General features: G+C 34.9%; 2 protein-coding genes and 2 long non-coding RNA genes across 4 annotated transcripts in view; 2 read left to right on the forward strand and 2 right to left on the reverse strand.

Moving 5' to 3' along the window:
- The window catches only part of LOC139988385 (uncharacterized), a 194,915-nt gene that overhangs the window by 147,836 nt on the left and 26,879 nt on the right, over positions 1 to 20,200 (reverse strand). The window lies entirely within an intron of this gene.
- The window catches only part of LOC139988357 (endoplasmic reticulum junction formation protein lunapark-A-like), a 129,171-nt gene that overhangs the window by 99,603 nt on the left and 9,368 nt on the right, over positions 1 to 20,200 (reverse strand). The window lies entirely within an intron of this gene.
- Positions 1 to 20,200, forward strand: part of LOC139988388 (uncharacterized) — a 98,142-nt gene that overhangs the window by 55,733 nt on the left and 22,209 nt on the right. The gene's annotated exons all lie outside the window — the stretch shown is intronic.
- Positions 1,019 to 13,152, forward strand: LOC139988167 (sodium channel protein Nach). The gene is made up of 8 exons (XM_072005256.1): positions 1,019 to 1,187; positions 1,774 to 1,919; positions 2,201 to 2,333; positions 3,039 to 3,321; positions 7,313 to 7,366; positions 7,600 to 7,771; positions 7,839 to 7,945; positions 12,008 to 13,152. The coding sequence occupies exons 1-8, from the start codon at positions 1,062 to 1,064 to the stop codon at positions 12,220 to 12,222; spliced, it is 1,236 nt and encodes a 411-aa protein (XP_071861357.1). The 5' UTR covers positions 1,019 to 1,061; the 3' UTR covers positions 12,223 to 13,152.

The following is a 20,200-nucleotide window of genomic DNA, read 5'->3' on the forward strand; positions in this document are numbered from 1 at the left end:
ATTTCAGTTTCGAAAATAATATAATGTTTTATAGGACAATTTAGATAAAGATTTATGCAGGGTTTTACAAGGATAATCTGACCGGTATCAATATTTTTATTCGTCAGTTTATATATTAATCTGTCGGATCAATTATTTTCTTTAATTGACAGTACAAAATATGGATGTCATAATTCGCTTCTCTCTGAATTAGATTTCAAATTTTCCACTCTATAATCTAAACTTATGCTTCGCTCCAATATTTCTAGATCCATAATTTAAACAAAGGATACCGGCGATATATTTTTGCAAACACGCAAAATTATTCCGTAGTTTTCGGATCATCGCGATAATATCGCGCCGCGCCGGTGTATTTAGAAAGTTGCTCGCGTTGATGGACGGAAGCGTTCATTAAAAGGGAACGCAAAAACGTGTCCCTAATTAGCTTCGAATTTGCAAAAACTGGCCATTAATATTCAGTTAGCGAGAATTACTTTAAATTTACTTTGAAAAAAATTCCCATTAATATGCAACGTATAGCGTCGTATTTCTCTTTCTCTAAAGCACAAGAGAGACGAACGACTAATTAATACTGAAATCGCAACTAACGTTGTTTCACTTAATCATGATTTATAACGAAGAGGATAAATATTTAACCCGATCGGTGTAATTCTATCTGATGTAAATTTGCGACTAATTTCCATGGATACTTTGGTCGCCTGTCCGCATATGTAACGTTGAGCCATTAATTTTCATGAGATAGAATTTTTAATTGAATTTTTCACCGAAACGTTTCGCAGAACGTCGATCGCTGACTGCCTTCTAACGAATACGTTTTATTATATTACATCGTTTACTCATTCACCTCGCGCAATTGACCAAACGTATCCATGAAAATTTACCTGATCAATTTAAAAAATTGCATCTACATCTTCTTTCCGCGTGCCCCATATTTTACAAGCGTTTTGCATAAACTTTTTATCAAAACTAGTATTCCTTGTAATTTTGTTCAAAGTTCCATTTAATTAACATTCAGCTTCACGGCGAATATCTCTGATTTACCCGTCGACGAGATTTTCAACATGATTTCGCAACTGGGCGATCTTTACGACTCGGAGTTCAAGCCGCAAAACCGGTTCTATCGAATCGACCAACTTCTCAGTGTGTTTTACAATGGCCATTACAGCATCACCGACATAATGAAACGAGTGAGCTAAAATCAGAATGTTTGCTATTCACTAGCTTTTTCATCTCGAGTGCCTTTTCTAGACCGAACGTGATTTTGTTAAGATCGGTATTTTTGTTGCTTATCGTTCTGTATTCATAAAACACGCGATAAAAACTATAAACGAATCCATCGAATAATCTAATATCATATAAATTCAAATATTTCGTGTCGTCTATTCTTCCAACACGCTGTAACCCACGAACTTAACGAACGATTTAACATTATGCAAATTCCAATATTTCGTGTCATCTATTCTTTCAGCACGTTGTAAACTACCGTATTAGGTCGTCCGAAAAGTTCCTTTCCTTCTGTAAGGAAATAATGGATGCACGACATTTTCCGTTTTATATTATTTCATCGAGTCATTTTGTTCTATCAAAATAAAAATCACAAGGTTCGACAGATTAGGTTTCATGTTTGTATAAAGATGCATCGTTGCAAAAGACGTAAAAGGAAGACACTTCTCGGACAAGCTAATACTTTCCGTAATATTCTCTAACAGCGTTTTCATCTTTGATGAAATTTCTGTCTGCCATTAACCAATGTCTGCGTGACAAACGTTTCAGTTGACGCCACAATGTTCGTCCATGCTGTCGAAGTGTCGGTTTCATGACGAGGAACGGAACTGTTCAGAGCTGTTCGCGTTCCGCAAGACGCAGGACGGCTTCTGTTGTACCTTCAATTACGCGACTAAAGGGGACGACACGCATTTGTGAGTTTCTAGACCACCTAAATTCCCTTTGCGCCCTGTCAATGAATCATTTACTCGTAGAGCGCAGCGTCGCAAACCGCGTACGAGAAATTTATATTTCAGTACTCTAACCGCGTTCATGCACAGATCCGCGTGTAAATTTCTGTTCGTTTCGTGTTTTAACTTTGGTGCAATTTCTTTCTCGCCGCATGGAAATTACTTCGCCAGTAAGAACTGCGTTTCGTGCACGCGAGTCATTTTTTCGTTGTGCCTTTGTGAATTTTCATCGATCATGTTCGCAGGAACCGCGAGGTCAGTCACCGAGTGGAATCGATGAAGGTGCAAAATTTGACCGAGAACGGCGGGCTGTCGGTATTGCTGGAACCGTTTCTGGACGATTACTTCTACCCTATTTTCCCGAGCGCCGGCTGGAAGGTAATTTTTCATCAGCCGAGTTGAAGCTAGCGCCTGCACGGAACGCTTACGGAATTTTTAATTCTATGAACGTGGCGTTTCTTCCTTGTGTTGCTCGTCTCGCTCAGATATTCTTCGAAACAAGCTGTTTAACATTCAGCTAAAAGCTTCGAATAATATCATCGTCGATGTATTCGTGCGCGACATTTAATGGATTATTAAAGTCAAATATTATCAAACTAGATTGACGGTGATCATAATGGTCAATTGCTTGTTGATCGGTCTTTTGCGTCAGGTCGTACAACGATGTTCCATGAAATTCTGAATTAATATCACGTGCTAGTCGACAATTTTCGACGGATCGAAGACAGGTTTCGTCAGTTCCGAAATAATTTGGCGAAAATTCAAGCAGAAATTAGGCAGAAACAAGTCTCGGTCGTGATCACGTCGCCAGAAATGTGGATCGTGGTAGCTCGTGAGGATTATCTCGCGCAACAGCCGAGGTTCGCTGCATTATGCAAATTGCAGTTTCCTTTTTCTCTTGTTAGAAACGATTCGCCTACGACGTAAATATACCGTGTGAATATTTCACTCGTCGCTGGTCGCTTTGACGCGATTATTTCGTAGTTATTCATAAACGTTGAAATTTTCTACGACGAATGACGGACAGATGGTGGTATTTTTATTTTGTTTTGAAAATCTAACGAGCAGATTTTGTGCTATCAGGTGACGATCTTTAATCCATACGATTATCCGGACATGACAAGCGGAGGCGTGATCGACTTTCTAGTCTCGCCCAGGGTGCACCGCAGCGTGGAACTAGAGGCAATCATGTTTTACAGCATAAGAAGTATTATGTCGTATGCTCTGGAGAAACGCGATTGTGTATTCGAGGATGAAATGACTTCCCTTCGGATGTTTTACACTTACAGCGACTGCATCGTTGATTGCAAAACGCAAGATATGTGGAAAATCTGCAAGTGTATACCTTTCTTTTTACCTAATCGAGGTAAGATTCGTTATCTCTTTAGATATTAAAATTAGTAAATAGACGTGATATTGTAGATAGAAAAGGGCTGTACCTATAAGGCAATTTGGGTAAATAAGAAAGAAACTCTCATTCCAAAATCAAGTGCTTTCTATCAAATGAGAAATAAGAATTTCGTCGGTTTTCTATAAGAGCTCGATGTAACAATGGCAATTTTTTCAGAAAATTTCTTTGAAATGCAAAGCTTGAATTGGAGTATTATTCAAGTATTTAGTAAGGAAACCTTCGTGTATAGTTTTCTACTGAAAATACATGTTGAACTGCGACACAGTTCTTCTTTAATATCATAATATTAGGCCATTGTCCTAGGTATTTTCATCCCACATAGCTAAATTAGCTCACTTCTAGATATTTGTCTTTTATTATCATTAATCTCTGCTATTCATTCATGCAGATTTCTTGCTCTTTGAATTCCGGTTGATGATACAGTGGCTATAAAAGATATTGGCACACTATTTTATTTATAGATGTGATTATAAAAATTTGATATACTATGAAAGTAAGAGATAAAAATAAAAATTCATAAAAAAAAGAGTTTCATATGAATATGTATATATTACTGTTTACTGTTTATATGTTTACCGTTGTAGATTTATATTAGTTGTTGTTTACTCCTGTATTTTATTTAAGTATTTTCACAATAAACTCGATTTTCAGTCTTCATTTTCAGTCTTTATTGTGAAAATATTTCAATGAAATACAGGAATAAACATCAATTAATACCAATCGATAACAGTAAACAGTAAATAACAAGTCCTGTGCAATGTCTACCTGAAAATCGAGAATTGATTTTCAGCGTCCTCAGCAACCGATCTTTCTCCGTCAATCTTCAATATTTTAAATAATTATTCTGTAGTCTATCTCTAGTCTATATCTCTAGTCTAGTCTATCTCTAGTTAGTCTATCTCTTATGTTGCTCTCTATCCATCCGTTTAGGAAATGAGTGTCTCTCAAAATGGTTGTACGTAAAACGAAAGAAGGTCGCTCTGTCCGTGAAACAAAGAAAGTCGTGCTATTCGTAAACAGATAGAGTCCCTATCACGCGTGAACTCTAGAGAGTTTACGTGTATATACGATATATATGATATATATAAACTCCTTTTTTTATGAAGCTTTATTTTTATTTCTTACTTTCATAGTATATCAAATTTTTGTAATCACATCTATATATATCATATATATATATGTCGGAGATAAAAGGACATCGGGGCTTTCTTTTGGAACTTTTGGGAAGATCCCCAATACTATAGTCTAGACTATTTATTATAGTTATACTTAAATAATAAAGCTTAGAAGTAGTTGTTATGATTCAATCCGATTATGTTTGTCCGAGATTTCTGACAGTGAGCTTGGGCTCGAGGTGACACAACTGGTTGCTGAACGTAGCCACGGTCACGGGATGGCTGTTTTTACCTAACAGAGATATGGAGTAGTTGTATAGTTCTCCTTAAAAAAATGTAATTATAGCGGCACACGGGCCTGAGGAAAAATCAAGCCATGTGTGGTTTTGCCTCAGAAGTGCCAATATTATGAAACACACGTTGTGTTAACAATCAAACCCCGGGCAGGAGCAATGTGGCAGCTACGCGGAACTGCCTAGCAACGGCGGCTGGAATTTTCTTGGTATCCCCAGCCAATGTTCAACAGAACAAACGCGATCGTAAGAGGAAAGTTTTCATCAGCCTTTCATTCTTGCGATCACCTTGGAGAGTGTTTACATCGGTTTTACGTGCAGTATATACCGAGCGTCACAGCGAACGTTACTTTGTGCTTCAAAATATATTCTACGTTTAACAAAGAGTTAGCCTGTTGACCGTGGATTCGTTATTGAACCTAAGAACATTGTCATTAACATCTCGAGTGTCTAATCACCACGGTTATTTGTCAAACTTTGTAAAAATCATATTTATACCAGTAAATATAATCTCTATCGTGTTACAACTATAGCTAGTCCAAATGAAGATTCGTTACATGCCCTAAACCTAATGATAACTCGACATATAGAATGAGCAAATACTGTTTACTAATACCTTCTACACTTTCAACAATATATTCTGGACGTTTTGCTTATGACGAAATAACAAATGCGGATGGTTTGTTGAGATAAACGAAGCTTTGTTATAATATGTCGCTGTCAACTATTACCAGGGCGCCACGGTGGTCACCCGAGACCACCAATAAGATAAACGGACCATTGGGGAAGAATATTGTCTTACATCATCGATTTATTATTATTTTGCCATTATATGCTTTGAATAATAAAAATACTCCCGTGGCGTCCCGAGCGAAACGTGTGATTTTGACGTGGCAGTCAAAGTATTAAACACGGTTGAGGTACGTGCCAATTGGTTTTTGGTCGATTTTCGTCATCTCTATTGTGCAACAACGATGGCTAGTTCCAATGAAAATTCGTTACACGCCCCCAAACCTAGCTATAACTCGACATATATATTCAAATGAAACTCTTCTATTTATGAAATTTTATTTTTATTCCTTACTTTCATAGAATATCAAATTTTTGTAATCACATCTATAAATAAAATAGTGTACCAATATCTTTTATAACCACTGTAAATTAATATCCATAGTTCTATTTTATGTATACATACATATATATAGAACTATGGATATTAATTTAATAAAACTAGGGTTTCTCTAATTTATTAAACTTAGGAGTCGTTACATGCTTATTACTAATTCTTCCCACAAGATTCCGTGAAACTGGCGCGTTCCAGAATTCTAATCCTTTAACCGAGAAAACAAGCAAGGCAAACGCAGGATCGTGCTTTCCCAGCAGCTCCGTTATTTCAGCGCGTAATGTTTTAAAAGCAGAGACAGGCGCGACAAGGTCGACACCGCGAAGCGTGAGAAACGTTGAAAGGGTCCTCCACCGTTTCCTATTTTCACTTTCACTCTACGTCGAAATGAACCGCGACGACGTAGACTGGCTGAGGCCTTTGCAAGACATTAACAGCACCCTGCCCTTTCTCCTGAGATTAGAAGCTACGAGACTCGGCCCATCTGCCGAGGAGCCTTTTTTACCGTTGAGCTTCCCAACGACTTAAAGCATTAAAGCGGATCGTACGAAATGGGGTATTAAACGAAACGAAAGAAGATTGCTACATTTCTGTCGTAAATCCGACAATAGTTTCATATCGTTCCTCTCGTTCATTGAAACGTTTAATGTTGCCATGTTGCTTATTAAAATAATAATACTCTTGGAACGAATGGAGCAAGCTAGAAAGTATTCTAAATGCTTCGCTGCTTCAATTTAATTTCAATTAAAGTCTCACACCATTTGTTTTCTGACTCGTTAACGAGGTCTTCCCGAGATGGTTCAAAGTTGTTACAATTTCACCAACCAGAATGTGCATTCCCAAAGTTCAGGTAGTTCTAATATCACACCGTGAGAGAACTTTAAGCTTATCTTTGTTTTAAACCATTTCATTAGGTTCCGCGCTACGATATTCACGGCGTTTCTTGAATAATTCAGATCCAATGATTCTAGTATTTTTAATAGTATTATTAATATTCTTCTTATTCTACTTATTTTTCATATTTTTATTATTAGAACGTTTTTTAATATTATTATCTACAATATTTTAATATTATATTATTATTCATGACTCGCAATTTTGTTCAATTTAGAATTGTTCAAAGTAGTTTCGTCAAACAGGGCTGCGTGTAGTTTTCATCATTCTTCGTCTTTTCCAATTTTCATTCCTTTTAATCGTATTTCTTGAATAATTCCACACTACGAATAGCTGTGTTTTCCGATTTAGCATATTCAAAGCCTTTCATTCTAGTATTTCCTCTCAGTGTTTTGTGAGGATTTTCTCATTTTGGTTACATTTAATTAAAATTATCTTACGTAAGTTATTGTAACATTTAATTATTGGTATTCTCAAAATATTAAACAGTTCCCTTTGATATTTGTTTTCTTTATTTCCAGAATCTAGAAGGGTCTGCAACTTGGAAGATGTGCCATGCTTGTCGCAGCATAAATGTAAGCATCGTCGAAATTCTCGTGACGTCAATCATGTAACAGCGTTGAATTGTCCGGCCGAGTTATCATTGTGCCATGGTCTCTACACGAAATTGATTAATTAATGAACTTTCCATGATTAATTGTAACGCTACGAAATTCATCATTCCCTGCGTATTCTAACGATGATATGTATTTGATTATATTATAAGCATAAAACTAAGTCTACAAGTTGATTGGTATTTAAATTACAGCTACATGGTTTTCCGTGGTGCCACATGAAAATCTATATAACAACAATGAAAATATGGATAACACGGAGACATTGTACTGCTATAATTGTTATCCTGAATGCAGCCATGTGAAATATAATGCGAAGATGGCCATGTCTGGTTTGGAGTCTAATCAACACGTTGCCGAAGTTTTGTAAGTAAATATATCTATTTAATGACTCTATCATTTTGTATTAAACGGTATAATTTTAAATTCGAAGAACTGACGTGGAAATCAAGAATCAATCACTGCTGACGATATATTTTAACAACTTTGGTACAATCAAATTGAAGCAAGACGTGATTTATCGTTGGTATGAAGTTATGGGTAAGTGAAGTCTATATTAAAATTAAAGTATTTTTAAAACAAACATGAAAAGAGTGAGTCTAAATGAAGAAATAACTTGAAAACGTAGAATAAAATTTGTCCTTACTTTAATTTGATGAAGCTTTATTTTAGAAAATGGAGATTAAATATTTTATTGATAAGAGATAGCGCGTCTCGCTGTGAATTAATAGTTCTACTTGTGTTTGTTATATTATTGTGGAGAACAGACAATGAATCGATAAATTTTACGCCAATATATAATGATGTAATAAATTGTATACGATAATAGAAACTTAATTTCAGAATGATTTATCATAATGAATTTGTATTTATTATTTATTATAGTTATTGTACATTTAGAGTAGAACGAGAAATTTAATAATTTCTATAATAATAAACTTCATTGTGCATGAATATTTCGTATCACTCGGTTTTTTTAATTCTCCACCATAATGAACACGAGCATAAGCGTAGATTATTAATTCACAAGTTCCTTATAATTCAAAAAAATTCCTTGCCAGGGGAATATTTAAAATTAATTTTCCTGAAAACGAAGCTTCATATGAAAAATTGTATTCTATATTTTCGACTTATTCGCGCCTTCTTCCGATTGTACCCCTATAATTGTTCACTATAAATTCTCTAAGTAAAATGAGCTAATATTTTCTTACGATTAATAATATACATTTCTATTTCGTTTATCTTTTATCGTTTCGAGTATTGTCCAAGCTCGAGCATCGGTCACTTCAAATTCATCAAATTTCCAGGAGATCTCTCCTTTCCCATTTGCATTTAAATTTTTAGCTCAGTGTTCAGTGCAGAATAAACATTCAAGGGTTAAAAAAAAAAAAAAAAAAAAACGAGGGTAAGAGGCTTCGTTTAGCAACACTAGCATCACTGGAAATTCCCAGGGCAAAGTTGGAGAAGCGAAAAAGCAAAGATCGCAAAATACAGACGATTTCATTGTGTAACGAAAGGTTCGTAACGCGAGGTTTCTACGGGGGTGTAATCTGTTGGCCAGTGACTGGAAAGAAGGAAATAAAAACAGGGAAACAGCTACGAGTTGATCCATTGTGCTATGTACATACGCTCGCGGTACCGGTTACAAGTAATATAATGCACTCGGGATAAAGAACATACATTTTTCGTTAGGAAAATTCACTCGCTTTCTTCCTTTGCGTAACGGGATAGGAGAGGAAACGTTTTTGTCCCGTGATGCATGGTGACATAATATTACGTAGCTGTAACAAGGAAATATAAACACCTTTCCCACAAAGTAACGTGTAACAAAGGCATTAAAAGTTTAATGGAAATTCAGTGTTAAATGTATATACACAAAGGGACTGAGAATTTTATTACTCGACTGTAGATATTTATGCATTTACAGAAAGGAAAAAGGTGTAAAACATATGAATTACTCAAAGAATGATATTACGGGTATGAAATAAATCTCTGCTTATTACGTTTTTTCAGTTGTATCAGTACATAGAAAATTGGTTACATTTGTTTACAGCTATATCGCAGATTACAAAATTGAAATAGCTTTCGTAATTAATTATTGGAAATAGCGGCAATCTCACAATCGTTGCTCGGCTTTAGCTTTCAAGTTATAAAGCAATTTCTACTTTATACTATATATATTATATAACAATCTATTTTAGAAATATTTTTCTCTTTAAACGATTTTTCCATGACTTATGACTTTTCAGTAAGTATATGTATAATGACTATTTTACATATTTATTTACAATGATAGAACAGGAAACTATAATTATTTAACTAAAACTATTTTTTAATATATTAATTGAGAATTGTGGATCTTAATCTTAGTAATAACTTTAAAATTTAAGATTTTTCACATAAACAAAGACGAACAAAATTTCTAACACAATAAAACGAAATATTCGGTTGGCAACTAAGTCATTACGGATATTGTCATTAGGTGGTATTGACAAAATCCACAATCACTTAGTTGCCAACCCAATAGTCACAGCGACAGAAGGAACCAACTTTGCTCCAACTTTTCAAATACTTCTTTTTAAGATTCATAACTTTTGAGAATTGTGTATCTTAATCGCCGAAATAAATGTATAGGAACACTTAGATTACACTTAGAATTGATATCAAAATAGTTTCAGATTTATTTAATATGTGATGTACAAGATCTTCGTCGATACACATTTGCACGCGTCTCACCACTCTCTTTGTCTCACCATCTTTATAACACTACCAACGGAACAGTTGCATTCATCTGTTTTATGATGACGCTGTGCATGTATATAGTCCAACACACTCATACTCATATATGTGTGTCACTACTGCACGGCTAATCTAGTGTAGTACACAAAATTACACATATCTTTGTAACAACTTTAAAATTTGAGATTTTTCATGTAAACAAAGACGTACAAAATTTCTAACACAATAAAAACGAAATATTCGGTTAGCAACTAAGTCATTACGGATTTTGCCAATACTAACTAATGACAAAACCCGTGATCACTTAATTGCCAATTCAATAGTCACAGCGACAGAAGGAACCAACTTTGCTCCAACTTTTCAAATACTTCTTTTTAAGATTCATAACTGTTGAGAATTGTGTATCTTAGTCACCGAAATAAATGTATAGGAACACTTAGATTACACTTAGAATTGATATCAAAATAGTTTCAGATTTATTTAATATGTGATGTACAAGATCTTCGTCGATGCACATTTGCACGCGTCTCGCCACTCTTTTTGTCTCACCATCTTTATAACACTACCAACGGAACAGTTGCATTCATCTGTTTTATGAGACGCTGTGCATGTACATAGTCCAACACTCTCATACTCACATATGTGTGTCACTACTACGCGGCTAATCTAGTGTAGCACACAAAATTATACATATCTCAATACAATTAAATCAATACAACTAATCAACTCCTAACGACTAACGACAACTCACAACTTACAGCTTACATCAACCAACGACAACAACCTTTTTTTCCACCAAAGCGTCCCTTTTTAACTGTTTTCATACTCCCACCACACAAACATTTTTACAGTCGTGTACGACCAAATATGGTCACGTTCGCCTATTCAAGCACCTACTTTTCTGAAGGACCACGGACATATCGCTGGGCCCAATGTGTTATGGGAACTTCCCATATCTTCTGGCCCATCAGCATTTTCACTTTCTATCTGCACTGTAGTTCATATTCCTTGCAAGTTCATCAATGATTATGTCACGATACTGCATATGTGTTACATATATCAATCGGTTCATTGAACATTATTTGACACAAACGTTGGCGACCGCCCAAATTAACATAGTATTAAAAATGATTGTCTCATTGGTCTATATAAAAATGTAGCCGTCTATTCAAGGATAAAGTATAATCGTAACTGAACTTAACTAAATTGTTTGCGAATATCTTGGAAAATAAGTCTGAACGGCGGTTGTATGTATGTATAAGGAGAAGTTGTTCAGAATGTTGATCATTTTTTTCCCCTAAAATTACTACAGTTCATAGATCATTGAAATATGACGGTAAGATCGCTTCTATTCCCAATAATTACCGTGAACCTATGTGGAGCAGTGAGTCTCTAATGTGACAAAAATAACTGTACTGGATAGCATGAGTTCGCATATATGTTGATATATAGTGATTGGTTATTTCACCCATTGAATACAAAAATGTTTGTGCGTTTCATAAGTTGCATTTCAACAAAACATATCTAAGGATTGAGAATTTCGTCACTAAATTATTTACAGTTCTGCATTTATAGAAATCTTAAAAGTGTAAAAATACATAAAAATGTGGAAAAATATTTATTGATATATGAAACAAATCTCTTATTCTCTTTCTTTATCTGCTTTATATAAATATAAATTTGCATATGCCTTGATTTATTACATGATGTAATGGGGATGATAATAATGCAAATATATTTCAGAACCTCTACCTCCTTCTGAGAATATTCTTCACTTTTTTTCTGTCTTCCCTTCTTAATGTACCCTAATTCGGTTCTAGGTGGTCGAGGAAGTAATTTAACCGTTCGATCGACGTTTTGCAGGTGAAGCTAGCGGTATTTGCGGCATCTTCGTCGGTTTCAGCCTGATCGTGGTCGTCGAGTTCGCTTATTTCGTCGGGCTGTTCGTACTCGAGCTTTTAAAGGGACCAACTCCGAACGATGGAAAATGGACCGAGAGCGAACAAACGCCGATACAGTCAATTTATTGGGGTGCGTTGTATTCGTACGCGAGAACGACAAAGAATCAACGTGATTGAGCTCGTCGTAAATATTAGCACGTTTCACGATTTCAACGTTCGTTTGAATAATGTAGTTCAATTTCACCTTACTTTTGTAGCTCTGCTTCTTAAATTTCGGATTTGTGCTTCTTAAAATCACAAGATATCTTATAATAGAAATCTTAAAATCAGCTTCGTTAAAATTAATTGTATCTTCACTTTTGTGAACTTTGTTTTTTCTTGTGTATTTTCCAGTTTTCATTACATTTACTTCTTGTAGTATTACAGTTATTGTGGTATGTAGTACAGCAGTATATTATTGTAGTATCTTTTAGTGAATCTTTGTGGTGTTGTTCCTGACCCCATTGTTATCGTTACTTCCGAAATCGTAGTGTTCTTTGTAAATTGCTACAACTTCTCCTTTCGGTGTCTTGACCCTGTTTTGTCATCGCTGAAATTCCTCCTCCGATGTTACCGCGCCACTCCTTTTACTCTTGAAATTCTTTTTAGCGTCTGCCTTCCGCTGTACATTTTATTGGAGTAATTCTTCATTCCTTAGACAACTGGATTCCGTCACTACTCGGATTTTCCTTTTCGACTGACAGCATTGTTTCTCCGAATGTACAGTCTTATACTAAGTCTCAATTCCACCACGATAGAGCAGTGTACTTCGGCAAGATATCGTCGAAGCAAAATCCATGGAGCGAGAGATTATTTTCTATTATTGATAAAAGACAAGCACTGGCTCCAGAAATAGTTAAAACGAAACGCAGTAGTCTCATAAATACTTTATAATAATCAGACAATTATTAAAAAATAATTTTTAGGAAAATGAATAATTATTAGCGGACATCATTCATTAGCCAACAACGTGGCGTGTAATAGAGAGTAAAATTCACAATTTATTTGTATAGATTAATAACAGTACAATTTTGAGGATTTGAATGATTTTTGATGAAAAATATTGATAAAAAATATTGTTTCTCCCCCTCATTATATATCTTTCCGCATCTCATTTTAATTTCTTTGGTATTAGCTTTGTATTTTAGCTTTGCACTAATTTAACAATTCCTTAGTATCATATCTAAAATCAACAAAGATGGGATACTACCTGTTGAAATTGTTTCAAGATATATCATACGCTTAAAAATTACAAAATACAATAACAGTGTGAATAAAACTTGTATTTAAGTGAATTTCTTTCTTCCTTTATTTGTTTAAATTGCCTTATTTTTTAGTTAAAGTAAATTTCAAATAAAACACTTAAAAGCATTGGGAGCTACTGCTAACGAAATTGAAATAAAAGTCGGAGTCCAGAGGGTTAAAAATAGTCGGTCGCCCGCACTGATTAAAAATTGTCACAATGACGATTAAACTCTACAAATACTATGGCTGCCTGACACAGCATTCTCTTCCTGAATTCAACGATTTAGGTACATGAACTTGTCGGAGAAGAAAGGACACCGGGGCCTTTCTTTCGGAATGTTTGTGAAGGTTCCCGATACTTTAGTCCAGACTTTTTATTATAGCCATACTTAAACAATAAAACTGAGAAATAGCTGTTTATGAGTTAAGTCAACTATGATTGTCCGAGACTTATGACAGTGGGCTTGGGCTTGAAGTGACACAACGGGTCACTGAACGTAGCCTAACAAAGGTATAAAGTAATTAAATAACTCTCCTCAAAAACAGAGATTGACCCGAGGGATACAGAGAGATACGGAGAGGAGTATATAAGGGCAGTTCCATTTGGACTGACTCTCAATCCGATAAGTTCGACTAGCCCAGTGAACACGTACATCGAGTTCCTAATCGCAATTGTCATCCCGTTGACCGTGTATTCGTTATCGAACCTAAACTTATTGTCACCGACATCTCAATTATTCGCTCACCGATATCACTTGTTAACCTTTGCAATACATTCGCTTCAATCAATATCATCTGGTATACAACAATGATGGACAACTCGCAGAAAGATTCATTACACGCCCCACCTTTCAAGGACGACCCGACAAACTTTTTTACCAGTCTATATCTTACGTCATTTTATATTTTCAATATCCTTTCAATATATAACGTACAACATTCCAAGGATAGACACGAATCGATTGAGATCTGTAAAGCTAGAATCGGTTAAGCCGTTTCCAAATTACAGTAGCACAAACGCAAACTTACACACCTACACACATACATACATTAAGGCCAAACACAATAGCCTGCTTCTAGCGTGGTTCGGTAAATATTAATATGAATATCTCATATACATGTTTATTGATGATTCCTAATGTTTAAATCATACAATTAATTGCGTGAAAAATTACTAAAGCGATCGAAACATAAAATTGATGTTTTTACGATTGGTGCATATTATTATTATAACAAGCGTCAACGATATCCGCCATTGATATAATTCCATGATTCGAAATGACGTGAAAATACTGTTTGTCGATAATGTTAAAAGTGGATGGATGGTCTGTGGCAATTGATGGGATTGGGACAATGTTTTATTCAATACACTGCAGTTCGTTTAAACAACTTTATCGCTACCTCTTTAATTAAAGAAATTAAATTTGTATCAACCATTACTATTAATCATTTTCGAGGATTGGATAATAATCGAAAAAATTAAATTACATTTTTAAGACCAGGATTGGGATGAAGATCGAATAATGGACAAGATATTGCTCGTTAAATATAAAATGAAATAATCAGAAACATATTTCAAAATAGAAATAATACAATAATAATTTATAACCAATTAAAAAATTTAATAATTTAATAACCAATTTTTCCAATTTTATCAAGACCATTCTTTATTGTTTAAAAAACGCAAATTAATCGTGTTCGATTGCAATGAAAGCCTGTACAACAATATATTTCGCAGGTTAAAATTTCAAACTGTAGACACGTTCGATGCTGTCATTTGTACTATTCCAGGTAGCTTTATTCGAGTCGTCGTTATGAAACTCGATCATTCGAATGTGCTTGAGGTTTCGAGATGATCGACTTGCATCGGCCAGCACAGAGACGAAGATGAAATTCAGCGTGAATAAGCGATCCAGCCGAGTGAATTATTGCCGGCGTTCCAAAAGCCTGGTTGCTCCTTTGTGGAAATAGATATTGATATCCCTTAATTGTTGCTCGACTATCATAATAGATTTCCTTTCAAGAAACCGTCGTGAAGGGAAACATCCGAACGTTTTCATGGTTCTAACCAATCTCTTTCTCGAATAATTATGTTTTACTTCCCTGAATAACCACTCGGCTCTCATCTGTTACTCGATTATCCTGTTTCAGTAATGCACCATTACGAGCTTTCAGAAAAGACGCCAGTCATTACAATTCTCTAGAGAATAAACTCAGTTTTATGTTGGATTATCCTTTCGCGATTTACCATTTACATTGGAGAACGCCACGAAATGTCCCAGTTCGTAACAGATTTGTCGAACAATAACCCTTCGCATTTAGTTTTATTTTATTTTATTGTAACGTTTATTGTCCAAGAAGATGAGTATTACCTGTGTATGTTATTCACAATAAACAATAAATTTCGGTTGTGGGGTGGTTTAGGTAAAATATAACCCTTCGCACTCCTATGTCGAGTGCGACTCGACATCAGTTTTTATCTCAGAAGCTCCTTTGTCGAGCCCCACTCGACATTCCTTCAGTCCCACCTTTTTTGTGAAACGTGCGAAAGAAAAGCAGGATTGCAAAATACAATAATAATGTGAATAAAACTGGTATTTAAGTGAATTTCTTTTATTATTTATTTAAATTGTCTTATTTTTTAGTTAAAGTAAATTTCAAATAAAACATTTAAAAGCATTGGGTACTGCTGCTAACGAAATTGAAATCAAATTCCGAGTGCAAAGGGTTAATCGTGGTTGCGTGCCGCGCCACGCGCTGTTATTTGGAGACAAAGCAGAAATTAATGTCTCCTAGTTGTTTGTTCAGGGATTTATCGTTACACCGGTGTACACATAGGAACCGATCTGGTGTCGCGGTTTTGCATTCAATTTTAAGCATTACACAAATCGCCTATCGTCATTAAATTCGCTCGTAGGCAGCCAGATGAATTTTTATAACGGCGTCCGTAGCATATCCAAAAAGAAGAAAAAGATCATAGTCCGTTCAAAGAGCATCCGTCTCGCGGTTACGTTTTCGTTCCTGACAGCAAAACAGTCGATTATATTCCGTTTTTTTTTTTTTTCATAGTCCACTACACGAATTAACATTATTTCCCTGATCATTCAATGATCTAAAGATCTTTCGATATCTTTTTTAGAAACGTGTTTCTGAACGATAGCAATCGGATAAATAAAGATACAAGATCGGCTAAGAAGTTTAGGACCATTTTTTCAACTGTATCTATGTAAATTGAATTTAGAATCTAAATGTTCCAATTTTGTTATTAATTTGGAATTAATCTACTAAATATTAATATTAATATGCCTCACTTCGCTCAAATTTTTTACGAAAGGTTTTTAAGATAACAAAATTGAACACCATATTAACTATAATTAATTAATTATATTTGTTTAATAAAATATTAAAATATTAATTATTAAAATAAATAAATTTATTTAATTAATTTTATTAATTAATATTAATAGAATAATACATAATAATTAAATTTAATTAATTTTAATTAATTAAATAAATTAAATAAATAAATAAATAAATATATTAACTAAAAATAATAAAATATAAAATATTAAAAGTATATGTTTAATTAAAAATTAAATACTATATTAACTATAATTAACACTAGAACTACCGGTGGTTGACACGAAGCTACTTGTACCAAAACCAATCAAAATGACTGGTTTTTAAAAAATACGTAATAATAGAATGTTTGTATAGTTATTGATTTATTACTTTCTTACAGAAGAAATTCCATGCCATGCAATACATTTTTGGTATTATTAATCCATATGGGACCATGATCGACCTAAAGGACGGTTGACACATTTATAAAATTAAAGAACCAGCGATCGATCCAGAATTTTCCTGATAATTGATATCACCATATTGAATGATACGCAGTAAAAATTAAAAAAACGTGTGATAAGTTGTGCAAACCGAGAAAACTGGTTAATGGGCTTCGATAAGCAGATTGTAGGACCCTTTTACACTTTGACTGGCATTGGTATAAGTAGTCTTGATACAAACTCATTTTCAGTTTGAATACATAAAAACAAAATAAAATTCATTATATTATTCCTTTAGTTATCGTTGCAAGAGTCATTACATCATTGCGAAGAAAAGATATAACATGAAGTAAGAATTTTAAAATAAAATTGTGAAACCAGTCAATTTGATTGGTGTGGTAGTTCTAGCGTGAAGCTGATCTTTTCTTAATCCTGTGGTAAAATATAAAATAAAATTATGAATTAATCAACCACTTAGCAATGATAATAAATTCTGGGCTTCTTATTGGTTACTATTCTCTACTATCAAAATAAATTTTGTATTAAAAAATTCTCTTTATGATTTTTATCTTTTCTATCAAAAAGACCTTAGTATTCTAAACTAATATTCTCTTAAATTTCTATGAGTTTTAATAGAGCACGTAGTGATTTCAAACATTCAGCCTGTAGCATACTTACAGTTTCATTGCGAATGAGGAACGGATAAATTAAATCGTTGCCTATTTCCGCTTTGTAATCCCTGTACACCGACCGTATATCGCGTGTAATTAGTTCTCTAATGAATTTTCCAACTAAACAATATGAACAAGTAAAGAGATGGAGCGCTGAAGATACACGAAGGGTCGTGATTGCTTCATAGGCGCAGCAACAATGATAACTACGTACAGTTACATTGAATCTCACAAAGGCAATACGATAGCACAAAGGTTCATCGTGGAAATACGCAGTTCCATGTTCTATGAATTATCGCCTCTCACGGATCTAATGTGAGGCCACGAAACCTAGGCAACGCAGTTACAGAAAACAAAGCATTATTAATTATTGAAACAAGCTTTGCTTTGATTCGTGCTACTGAGTATAAAATGAGCATCGATTAATTACATATTCTAGGTTTCAATTTTATATGCCTATATTGATAGAATTAGTGAGTCTATTAATCAATGGTATACCGCAATACTTCATTTTCCATGTAATATATCACTAGTTAGATACCAAACACAAACAAATAGAATAAACGAATAAACCAGAAACGTAAACATATATTAGGTCATCCAGAAAGTTCCTTCTGCGTTCGCCGCTCGGGGCCTTATCTCGTTCTGCTTAAGTAAACAAACCACCAAATCACTCTACCGTCAATCGTGTGGTTATCCTCTGGTTAGGCAAGAGAACGGTCCTCGACGTAGAAAGTGTATCGAGTGTTTTTTGCGTGGTGAAAGATGGAAGACCAAAAGATACATTTTCGTCACGTTATGTTTCGCTGCTTTAAAAAAGATAGTACGCCTAAAAACACTCCAAAGGAGATTTGTAACGTTTATGGTGATCTGTCTATAACTGTTCAAACAGTCCGGAATTGGTTTAGGAGGTTTAGAGCCGGAAATTTTAATCTGAAAGATGAAGATCGCAGCGGACGTCTATCTACCACTGATACTGATCTTATCAAGGTCTACCTCGATGAAAACCCAAGATCTAGTGTTCGTGAGATAGCAGATGCTTTAAACATTCCGCGAACAACGATTCATGAGCATTTAACAAAGCTTGGGTACGTTAATCGCTGCGAAGTGTGGGTCCCCCATCAACTGACGGAGAGCAATCTCCTGAATCGAATCTCGACATGCGATTTGCTAATTCAACGCGACAAAAGAGAGCCATTTTTAAAAAAGTTAATTACTGGGGATGAAAGTTGGATTCTCTACGACAACACTGCGCGCAAGCGATCTTGGTCGAGTCGAGATAAGTGTCCTCCAACGGTAGCAAGACCTGGACTTCACCCGAAGAAGGTGCTGCTTTCAATTTGGTGGGACTGGAAAGGTATCCTCTACTACGAATTACTTCCGGAAGGGCAAACGATCAACAGTGAAAAATATTGCACCCAAGTTGAAAAACTTAAGGAAGCCATTATCACAAAACGTTCTGAAGTGGTGAACAGACGTGGAGTCGTGTTCCACCACGATAACGCGAGGCCACACGTTTCTTTAGCGGTGCGAACGAAACTTCTAGAGTTTGATTGGGATGTTTTACCACATCCTCCATTTCTCCAGACCTTGCACCATTGGACTATTATTTGTTCCTCTCCCTAAAGAATTTTCTTCGCAATAGAAAATTCAAATCAGTAAACGAAGTGAAAAACGGCCTCGAAGAATATTTTAAAAGTAAGCCAAGAGAATTTTGGAAAAATGGCATTATGAGGCTCCCGGAGAGATGGCAAAAGATGGTAGAAGAGAAAGGGTCATACGTTATTTAAAAAAGGTACATAGAAGGAAATATATTTTATACTAGCCTCCTATTTAAAAAACAAAAAGAACATTCCGGACAACCTAATAAAAAGGAAAAATACAGACTTTAATAAATTCTTTGATTTGTATCAATCCTTCATAATCATAACTGAAATACGAATGAATTATGACGTAAATAAAATAAATTTCATCTATTATTCTTATTTCTAAGCTGCATTTACATGTTATTATGCTTCTAAATTATATAAATAGCCTTCCTATTAAGTAAATTTTATTATCTTACAGGCGATAAAATAGTATAAGTAAACCATTAGTCAGACTCCAGGCTGTAAAACGCAACAGAATCGTCTCTCCTAATCGAATATCAGTGCAATTAAATTACGCAATAAAACAGCCATACTAAACCCAAATGAAACACCGAGTAAACGAAAGCAAGTTACTCAAACGGCGGGTAATACCTCGGCAAACAATTGCGAATAAATTTCTCAACTGAAGATGGTTCCTCGGCGGAATCCTCGTGCGAACTTCAGCAGAGATTCACGAAACGTTTCCACGAGGAAACACGGAGGAATAATTCTACAGAGGTAGGGTGAGACACATCCTGTCTACAGACGTTCTCGTATCGACAATACT

The sequence above is a fragment of the Bombus fervidus genome, chromosome 6 (assembly GCF_041682495.2).
Source record: "Bombus fervidus isolate BK054 chromosome 6, iyBomFerv1, whole genome shotgun sequence".
NCBI classification, from domain to species: Eukaryota; Metazoa; Arthropoda; class Insecta; order Hymenoptera; family Apidae; genus Bombus; species Bombus fervidus.